Source organism: Charadrius vociferus, unplaced genomic scaffold (assembly GCF_000708025.1).
Source record: "Charadrius vociferus isolate BGI_N301 unplaced genomic scaffold, ASM70802v2 scaffold32, whole genome shotgun sequence".
NCBI lineage: Eukaryota > Metazoa > Chordata > Aves > Charadriiformes > Charadriidae > Charadrius > Charadrius vociferus.
In genome coordinates this window covers 12,261,070-12,271,779 of record NW_009647856.1, presented here as the reverse complement: position 1 = coordinate 12,271,779, position 10,710 = coordinate 12,261,070, and the positions used below count along the sequence as shown (strand labels likewise).

At 44.8% G+C, this 10,710-nt stretch overlaps 1 protein-coding gene across 1 annotated transcript in view; it reads right to left on the bottom strand.

Moving 5' to 3' along the window:
- Positions 1-203: 203 nt before the first annotated feature.
- NET1 (neuroepithelial cell transforming 1) overlaps positions 204-10,710 on the bottom strand; it is a 31,226-nt gene continuing 20,719 nt past the window's right edge. The window contains exons 6-14 of the mRNA XM_009883024.1: positions 6,285-6,392; positions 5,287-5,454; positions 4,443-4,505; positions 3,910-4,006; positions 3,714-3,790; positions 2,960-3,217; positions 2,529-2,699; positions 1,455-1,641; positions 204-1,078 (exon numbers count right to left, since the gene is read on the bottom strand). Coding sequence (XP_009881326.1) covers positions 678-1,078; positions 1,455-1,641; positions 2,529-2,699; positions 2,960-3,217; positions 3,714-3,790; positions 3,910-4,006; positions 4,443-4,505; positions 5,287-5,454; positions 6,285-6,392 — 1,530 coding nt within the window. The 3' untranslated portion in view covers positions 204-677. The remainder of the gene's footprint in view (positions 1,079-1,454; positions 1,642-2,528; positions 2,700-2,959; positions 3,218-3,713; positions 3,791-3,909; positions 4,007-4,442; positions 4,506-5,286; positions 5,455-6,284; positions 6,393-10,710) is intronic.

The window sequence follows — 10,710 nt, the reverse complement described above, 5'->3', positions numbered from 1 at the left end:
AAAGTTGAAACAAAACGACTAAAAAATTAAATATCTGGCAGGTTACAAGAGTGAAAATGAGGAATGTACAAAGGAGACGCTAAGATGAAAGATTCCAGTAGGTAAATGAAGAACCTGTTGAACCTGGGGTCTGTTTTTTGTTTGGTTATTTTTGCCTTTTTTTTTTTTTTTTTAAATTCTTTTTTTAACATGAAAAGTTGCCTGGATTATGGTAACCATTCACCGTGCTCTACAAAAGAAGAAGAAAATGTGAATTCAGGTTCCGAGTCTCACGGTGCTGATCCAAACCCCCTGCCAAGGGAGGTGCTGCCAGGCTCGCGGTGACGGCCCAAACTTCCGCTTTAAGCTTTACTGTTTTCCAGCCTCAAACACCGTGTATGGAAATCTTTCAGAAACCAACACATGCTCTTGAAACCCGTCACAAGCACTCAAAAGCACGAGGGCTTCCGAATCGCTCACTCACAGCACTAAAAACCAGGTTGAAAATGGCCACGTTTGTAAAAACAGACTCCAGCTCAACAGCGTTAACTGTATACCAGTAGCTGCCATTGCAACATAAAAAACCAAAACAATATTCTGTTCAGTAGAGTTTACCCAATCATGCTCACATTACAAGAAAAATGTACACATTATTTATAAATAAACAGTTTTGCACCAGGACATCACTGGGCTCCTTTTTACACCAGCGTTTCTTTCCGCTTGCCACTTAGCTGCTTTTCCCTCGTTTTCCTGTGCCCAGACGGCGTTCGGTGTGTTTTCGCGCCCTTGGCTTCCTCTGAGTCCAGGATGGAGCCGCACTCAGATGCGCTTTCATCTAACTCCATCTCGGTTATGCCAGACATGGCAGACTGCCTCTTCTGGGCTTTGATGTTGGGAGCAGAGGGGTTGTTCTCCTCCGCCTCTTCGCTCAGCTCCGGCAGCTCCTTCAGCTCTGCTACGGCAGCAGTCCGCTGGAAGGGAGCGATGGCGGTTCGGATACAATTAACCCACTGTTGCTTGTGGAAGACATCGTTGGCCTGCAGCGTGTGGGACTGGCCCGGGGAGGGATCTTGGAAACGAACTCGGAAGATATTTTTAGCTGAAGATAAACACAGGAAAAAGCAGATCAGTTCCTAGCTCAATATTTAGAGATTCCATTGCTAGACAAGCGACCTGGACTGCCCTGCTCTGCTTAACGAAAAGCCTTCAAAACCACACCAAAAAACCCCAAACCAAACGCCCCAGCCCAGCACAGACACGTTGAAATAGATTTATTTTTTTTCTCATCTGAGCACCAACTGCAAAGTTCATGGCCACCAAATATAAAACTGCAAAGCCCAGCAGTGACAGTCTAAAGGTGGATGTTAACACAGATCATGTGTCTGCTGTGCTAAAGGAACCTCATGTATCTATGCCCAGGTGTCATCTCTCCTCACCAACAGATTCCCACGCAGATGAGCTGGTTTGGTCCGTACCTTTATCGGAATTGCCAAAAGCTCCTCGGAAGGATCCTCCCATTTTCACATCGCCGTCTTGCAGGTCTTCGAGGAGCAGCTCCTGGATGGGGATCGGCTGCCTGTACACTTGGTAGGCCTGACGCTCGTTGCGAGTGACGGGCCGGGTCAAAACCAGGATGTCTTGGAAGAGGAAGACGTAGAGTTTCTGAAAGGGAAAACACGTTTGAATATGAGCAAATATGTACTCCACATTCAAAGCGGTTACACATCCTCTGGGATTCAAGGCCACGTTATCTGAAGTTTCGCTCACATTAACTTTCCGACAGTTTCCTGTTACAGCAACGTAGGGCCCTGGCAGTGGTGGCACAGACCACGCTTACATCAACAGGTTTATTGTTTTAATGACCCTTAAAAAGTGAATTACGATTTACAGGTGGCAAGAACAGGATGATTAGAAGCAGTATCTTTCCTGGCAATAAAAAAAATCCTTTTTGTATGCAGAAGTGTAAAGGCCGAACTAAACAAAAAAAACCCTCAGCCAACCAAAAACAAAATAAAGAAACCAGAAATAGATTTGATGTTTAAAAACGAGGTTACTCCTGCAAGCCAGAACAAAAGGCAGTAAACCCTTGAGTAGAGCAGGGTCTTCCCACACTGCTGCAGTGGGAGACTAACTTCTGGCAGCTGAGCTCAAAGGCAAACAGGCTTTCGCAGGAACACTTTTGTTTGGAAGAGCCGTGCGCCAACGCTCATAATGGGGAATGTCAGAGCACCTGAAAGTAAACAGCCGGCAGGAAATCCCTTTTGATGGAGTGCTTGGGCAGAGAGCACACTTTCTATGGTAATTCTGCGCTAATTATTTTCCAGCTTTTGAAGGCCAATTGTAAAGCTGTCAGCAGGAAACTTTCCCTTACACCCTGCAACGCAGACTGCCATCAGGTGCCTTCTCTTCTGCTTTTTAGCTAATTGTCTAAACTAACCCTAAGGATGGAAAGGCTCCTGGTCCTGCTACGACAGACAAAGGGTTTCGACTGCCTCTGAGGGAAGGTTTTCAAACTTGAGAATTAATTACCCTGAACATGAGGGACTTACATGTCCGTTTTTATTCTTCAGCTCGCCATGGCACAGTAAAGCTTTGCTGCCTTCAATCCTCGGGTCCTTCTGCTTCTCATCCAGGTACTCCAGCTTGTCAATGTAATACTGGCACTCAGACTCCCCCTTCTTCAGGTTGATGTCAGAGAGGACTCCTTGGATTATAGTTATCTATAAAACAAAACATTTGCAAATTACTAAATAGCAACCTCTGCTTGTATAACTTCCCTTACAGCGTTACTTCAGAACACCAGATGATGGAACCCATGTGGGCTGATCTCTCATTTGCTTTCACAAAGGGTTACAGTCACAGATTTGTGTCCACCAAGAAAACCACCCCAGGAAATTGTTGAGGGTTTAAGACAACTTTCTGGAGCTCCAGAATGACATGCTTATGCCAGAACAATGATCACAAAACCACTATTACTTACGGCTTCTTCCAAAATCTGGATATCAGGATGGTCTTTGGGAGTGTGCCTCAGGATCTCTTTTAGGAGCAGCGGGTATTTGACCAGCCGACTTCGAGGAATGTCCAAGAAGCTCCAAAGGTCTAGCTTGCGGCTGAAAGGAGACTCAAGGCAGCGCTGAAGGAAGTCCTGCACTCTCCGGTCCTGCTTCTTCTGATCCAGAAGTGCTTTGGCCGCCAGCTGATTGCTACAGTAACCTTTGTAGGCATGGAGTCGTGGTAACTGCAGGGGAACAGAACAATATTCAGGACTCAAATTCCGAGTAGGAAGAGCAAACCACATTAACGTGTCAAACTCAGGGAGTTCTACTTCCCTCACTGCCATACTTTGCCCAATAAAAAAAGCTATCAGACTATCTTGTATATGTAGCTAGTCTTTTGTGAGGAGAACAAGGGCATCCTTCGTGCAATGCCTTTGAAGTTCAAATGTTTGAGATTAACAGCGATAACACTATTGAAATCACATCAGTGACAAACAGTCCAGAAGATATAGCCATTTCAAACATAAATCAGCAAGTAATTGCAGTCAGACTAGTGTAAGTCTCCAGGGTGAAACCATGGCCCATTACGGCTGACAGACTCCCATTGTTTTCAGCGTAGCCAGGATTTCCGTTTCAATCTTTCGCTCAAGGCCACAAAAGCCCACAGCTTTTCGGCTTCTAGCTTTAAATGTTCTTTAAGCGCATTGTTAGCCTGCTATCTCTACGTTACATACTCACCCACTTCACAAGAATGGGCCCAATCTGCTCCACTGTTCCATCTGGTTTTTTTGCTTCTCCTAAACTTGCCAACAAGTCTGCAATTGAAACACAAAAATAGGAATTGCAACAATGCCCCAGTAAACTGTTCAATCATGAGAAAGCATAGAGCTCCTCCAGTCAGCACATTATGTGAAAATGATCCAGTTGCTCTTACCTTCATGCAGAGGAATATAAGAATCCAAGTCCCCAAATATGTGGTTGAGTTCCTCCTCAGACATGATAGAGAGTTTCAGCATAGGATCATGATAGGCCTGTCAAAGAACGTCACTATTAAAATATATTCAAATCTCCCAAGCCCAAAAGCTGACAATTTGAATATGAGGGGATGCATCACATGCAGGAAAGTGAAGCCAACAGAAACAGTAACACTGCTTTGAATGCTAAAAGAGTCATCTCTGTATGAACGTATCATACAGAGGCCTTCAAATGAAAGGGACTTCACTGTCTGAACTGTTCTCACCTGGGAGAGGGATTCCCCAACTAGCTCTGTAGGACTGCAAAGCGCAATCCCTTTTTTGGCTGCATTTGTTGCACTCAAACCAGCACTGTAGGACCACTCACATCAGCTTTCCAGGCCAGCTGCCGATTCTGGGCCTCATAAAGCTGATACGTAACGACCGCAGGTGCAAAGAAACTTCAATATTATCCGTAATATGATTACTGACTGCAGGAAAAAAACCCACTCACCTTTCTGGCAAGCTTCAGGTCTTCGATTAGGTCCTGCTCTCCCCTGGACATTTCATATATTGCCTGTGAGGAAGGGGATAAAGCATCCAGAGTCAATTTTAATCCCAGACTTCCTCTAAAAGAGCCTTTCAGCTCACATAATGTACATCCTGTCTCTGCAGCTTGAATGGTTTTGCCATCTGAATCACTGTATGCCACCTGGGCACGACAACCTCAAGTAAATCTGCCGGCTTTCCCAGCTCTGAGAAAGCAACATGACATACAACTGTGTGAAAGCTCTGACGCTCACGCACAAGCCAAATTAAATATTAGCGCCTTTTAAATCACTGCTTTTACACAGGCAAGGACGAAAAAAACAAAACCCAGAAAACCACAGAGGTCAAATCCCAGACGTCTTTAGTCAGCTTCTGTGTTGTCATTAGAAGATTTGTCTAAGAACTACAGGAAAAAGGCAAGCCAAGACCTTGCTATTTGGCTTTCAACCAATTGTCAAGAGCTTTAAGAGAAAGACAGCTGGCTTTACAAGGAACCCGACTTTGGGTCTGCTGCAAAGCAACCAGTATGGCTGGGTCTCGAATTTCAGAAATGTTTAGCACCCCCATGGAAAGAGTTTGGCATCTCTAAAGGGTCAAACTGGGGAGACAAACTCCCTAGTGACTCAAGAGAGAGAAGCCTACCTTTTCCCATGCCTAATGAAGAGATAAATCTAGCGGTTTAGAAACGAAGGTGCACAGGAAGATAAAGTCACCCACAGATGCTCATTACTCCTTTCCCCGCCAAGGAAACAGCCCAAGCTAAGGCCTCGGTTGTCTTTCCTAGCCCTGCTGGTTAACAGGCAGCCTACCTCCTGGCGCTTAATTTCTTTGGTGCTCAGGGATTCTTTCATGTTGACATCTAACATCTCAGACCAAAGTACGCTGTTTCTTCTTTTAGGAGGAGTAGGAGCAGCAGATCTGCTACATGATTTCTGGGCACAGCCAGGAGACTTGCTGTCACTGCGAAGGGCAAATGACTATAGGGATTAAAAAAAAAAATAAAAATTAAACAAAAACATGTAGAGCCAACATTTCAGAAGTACAGATGTATTACAGTATTAGCCATACCCCTCCCAATCCTTCATCCTTCTCTGTTGTACAAGGCAGGAAAACACACCCAGACACTTTTCCTCAGATAAAGGGAACACTTTAATCAAGCTGCCGAGAAAGCCCTGACAGCCCAGAGACTGGCAAGCTTTTCCATGCACCTCTCCGTCCACTGATCCAGCAACAGCACTTGGGAGGAGGACAGGAAGGTAAAGCTTGGGTCTATTTTCAAGGTATGAGGAAGTAAACAAACTAGGATCATAATTCTACCTATAACGGGGCTAATCAGGAGTCACTTGAACTTTGTTCTTGTGATTTGCAATGTTGCTAAAACCCAGACATGGAAGCACTCTTATCTGCATGTGTGGGGTATAGCGTTCCTTAGACAACACCTCTCTAACACTACTGAAAGATCACTGAACAGTCAGTTCACATTTAAGCACATGCTCCAATACATGTTATCTCAAGTACTGGAACAGTTTATCAACTAATTCTCCCTATGAATCAGTTTATTTATTTATTTATTTATTTATTTTTTTAACTGCTTAAACCCTCAATAGCCTGGTTATCTAGCAAGCTACCTCTGAACTCCTGAACCCTTCTTCATCCCCAAGTCCCAAGCAAACCTTCTATCCTTGCATGAATCATGTAGGAGATTTTCAAGAGATGCCTTGAAATCCCAGTGGCTGTTTTACCCCCACGCAGCCAGTACCTTCCCCATGTCTCTAGACTTGTAGGATTAGAAGGCTCTGCTTTTTACCTGTATTGTCTGCCCAAAGCGCCGAACTGCACCATTTCTTACAGGAGAGATCAAGTTTGCCAGGGATGTGACCCGTGCTAAAGGCCGAACCCGCTTATTGCTTGGCTCCTGTAAATAAAGCAGAGAACAAATTGTACTGGCTGCGACTCCCACTTTGTTTCTCAAACTGCCCAGGCAGGTTTAAAAAGCATGAACCCACTTAAGGAGTGGGAAACACAGCAAAGAGAGTGTTTTGAAGTAGCCATTCATCTTAAAAGTAAAGCAGAGGCTGTAAATATTTGTCTGAACTTTAAGGCTGCAATTAAACTGCAGAGAGTTTGCCCAGTGTAAAAGAGCCAAGATAACACACACGTCAGTCAGAATTCAAAATAGGGCTCGAAGAGGGACCGTTATGGTTTGAACATAAATAGACCGAAGCGTTCTCCTCCGCAAGGCAAATGACTGGCATCTAAAGATGGAGCTGTGATCTGCTTCGCCCTTTTATCATGTTTCCCTTTCTACAAAGAATGTGTTTTTCCATTTTAATTTTATTTTGGAGAGAAAAGTAGCAGTCGGAGCCCAGGACAGCCTCAGCAGCTACTCTAACAAATAGCAAATGACCACATGCTGAACATTCCTGTGAGGGACACGCACACACAGAGCAGATAAAGTTTAAAGCCTTCAGTTTACAAAGCTTCCTCCCACTTCTTCTCCTCCTCACCCCCTGCAAGTCATCATAATTTTTCTTATACGTTGTTTAGATTTGAAAGATAGAGCTTCTGCTTTTCTACACCACTAATCCCTGCTGGGAGCCCAGAGCGTTTTCAATTCTGTCCTGACCGAAATGCTGCCAAGAAAGAGGAAACGCCCCATGGAAACCTCCTGCTGCTTAAGCTCAGACCAGTTTTTAAAATCATGCTGGCAACCCTACACATTTTACATCAAAATATTGTGTTGTAAGGACTGTACAGGAAAGGCATGTACAATGGGATGCCAGGAAGAGATGGACTCGGAGCTTAAGGCTAGGAGAAAGGTTAGATAAGGTGCCCTGATGCTCTTAAACATCTGGCAGACAGTTGGATGTGAGTCATCATCACAAGGAAGTTTCTTAGCATGAAGTTCAGATGAGTCGATGGAAGCAGCCCCTTTTTTGGGTTCATCTCAGCAGAAATTTTACCAAAGCTTTATTAGGCATTTTTTGTTAATTACAGTTGAGTCCCTCCTTTTATGTTTTAAAAGGCAAAGACTGAGAAGACTGCTTAGGACAAGCTCTCCGCTGTCTCTATTTCCAGTCTGAGATTGCAAGATAGGGTGCCCGAACCCTTTGCTTCTGTGTAGCCACCGAAGTGACAAATGCTGAGAACAAAAAAGGGGAATAGGAACACACAGAGCTGGATTCCAGTCATGAGACTGAGGAAGCATAAAAGCTACGTATGTAAGATCTGATTTCAGCAACATGACCCGAGGAGCGGCCCGTCTGTCTGCCTACACGCAGTGTTAAGCAACAGAGGAGGTTAGCTCACACTGAATTAAGCCTTCAAAGTTGCAGGGGGGAAACATGAAAAGAAACAATTTATGACTGATGCAGAGCAGAAAGACCTCTTGGCACAGCACAAAGCGCGTTCAAAGCTGCACTTGAAACGTTTGGGTAATCTCAGAACTATGAGGGTACTATAGAAATGGGGAAAAGCTATAAGAGAGGGCCCTCAACCCCGGGACCCTGACCCTCAGCGGGGTTTAGGTACAGCACCGGGAACACCACAGTCACTTCTTTCCTTTGCCAACTGTGAGCCGCTGCACTCAGGACAAAGTCAGTCAGGAAAAAGATTATGCAGAAGGCTGGAAAGTTAGGCTGGGCACAAAAGAAAACAACGAAACTTTAATTAATTACAGACGTTTCTGACTGGAGGAAAAGGATAGGTAATTTACTTCTAAAAAACCACAGATCAGTGTACTAGAATAAAGGGATGCTAGCCAAGAGAAGCTTAAGAAACTGCAGGAATGTAAGCAGAAAATATACAGACATAAGCCACACACAGCTCTGTCAAGGCCAGCGATATAAATAGCATGCAAAAGAAAAACGTGACAGTGAAAATTAATAGCAAGAAGCCTCAGTACTTTAGGATGCTTGTACAGTCTTTCACAGCTCGCTGTTCAAGGGTCAGGTCCGCAGCCTTTCCAGATATGAGGTACAATGACACACTATCTGCGCCAAGGGACATGTGTGAATGCCTCCCCAGCACATCTGTGCTAGGCTGAAGCGACACATGCATATGCACAAGGTCTGGCAGAAGGCTTCCCTGCCTCTCTGTTTGGAACAGGCGGTACAAAGGGGCTCCCTGGGATTATAAATCACCACTTTTCAGAACGGTTGATAGGTACCGAGACATGCAAAGACAGGCTTGAAGTGAGAAGCACTGCTCCCTTGAACAAGTGGGAGTGTGGCTCCCGAGGAACCCTCCTCTGCTCTGAGGAGGGAGGAATTTCGCGCAGGTCGGCATGACCAGAGCGTTTTCTGTACATGTGATGTGCTTCCCTGGGGTGTTTGGCCAACAGAAAAACTTCTGTGTGCTATAAATTCAGTTTAGCAAAAGGCCATTTCCCCTCTCTTAAAGAGAAACAAATCCCACTTTCTGTCCTGCGAGTGCTCTCAGACATGAATGGCTCAACTGCCAAAAAACCGCATCTGTTTCTTCTTCTTCTGCTTCCAACTATATCGTTTGATCCAAGGCAGGGAGGGGGGAAAAAAATCCCTCTCCTCTGAAACCTCACCTTCTCTGAGATCTGTGTTTCAGCTTGGGGTCATGTACTCCACTTACAGTCAGACTCAGCCGCGGTGTAAGCTGAGACTCGGTGCAGCTCATACTATGGATAACTTTGGCTCAGTATTTTTTTTTTTAGTTCTGTACTTGCAAACAATGATTAGCCTGTCTCCACGCTGTATTACTTACAGAAGCCCAGATTAGAATGAAGTCTGTAAAGTTTCTGTAACAAGCCAGTGGTGTTAAGCATTACAGCATCGACAGATAATTAAAACCCCAGCGAGTTCAACAGCACTTCTGCTTCTATTCAGAATTTTTTTTTTCCAGGGGACCCTTTATTAAAAGTGAATATAAATACATCATAAACGCACACACAAAAGCCAAGTCTGTGCCTCGGTGCCACAGCTGGCAGGCAAGTGCAATTTCTTCAAATGCTTCTAAGTGCAGGTTAACTCTTCACAGCGTGAAAAGATTGCACCTTGCTGCTCGAAAGAAAACCAGGCTCTACTTTTGAGCAACGATCGCTTTCCTCTAGAAGCACACACACCTACAACCTTTCCCCCCTGTGCTAGGTAATAATTAGTGGTTTTTACAAGGATCACTTACTAGAGTGCAATGTCCTACGTGCCCGTCCCAGCCCAATGCATACAAACACGGTGACAAATCTACAAACCACGCACAGCAAAACTTTTCCTATTAAGCCAAATATGCACAAAGGGTTTTAGTCACCAGCTCAAATAATTCCTGCCAGAAATCATCGCCACCTGACTATCTTAAGATTCATGTGCAAGGAGCTCGCTGAATCTCCAGCTCTGTTCGAAAAAAAAGTTGTCTGCACCCAAACTGAACAACCAGCCTCCGGTTTGACATGTCGGTACACAGATTATCACCCTCGCCTTTCTCAAATTCAACAGGCTGTTCACGACCAAGGGAGAAATCCGGCCTCAACGCTCCACTGATAACTTCAGTGGCTCTCGATAGCAATTCAGTACTTGGCACCCACAGGAGTGTTGGGTTAGGAGTCATCACTCAAGCCCAGACCCAATATTTAACTTCAGATACCCGGTGTGCCGGTTATACCCTACAGAACACGTTTTAAGAATCAGAGGCGATTTATTCTCCTTTAAGAGATCTGGTTTATGTTATTTCTCTCCCAACATCTGGTTTCCCTTTCGCACAATGAGATTGCCCAAGTTGGGCTGTTTTAAAGCCAGGATTTTTAGGAGGCTGGCGACTCAGACCGGAGCCCGTGGTCGGTCGGCACCTGTTTTTTTTTTTTTTTTTTTTTTTTTTTTTTTTAACTTCATCTACCCACTAATGTCGGAAATAAAACCCTGCCCAGGGCACTCGGTCCCTACCTGGCTGCTGAACTTTTGCCTTCTGTCGCAGCAGGAGGCATGTGAGCATCTACTAGGAATGCAATTATACTCATCTACATAACAATACTTAAAAAAAAAACAACCCACCAAAAAAACCCAACAACCAGCCCACCCTCAAAACCCCAACCAAAAACCCCCATGATTTTTTTTTTTTTAATTATGGAGCAAACAAACGCCCTAATTAGGAAAAATTCTGTCAGTGGAAAGAGCGCACAGAGCAATAGGCGGTTTTTTTTAGTGAAAATCCCGCCGGGAGGAGGGGGGTCAGGTGAGGCGCCGAGCTCGGCTCCGGCTCCGGCTCCCGCC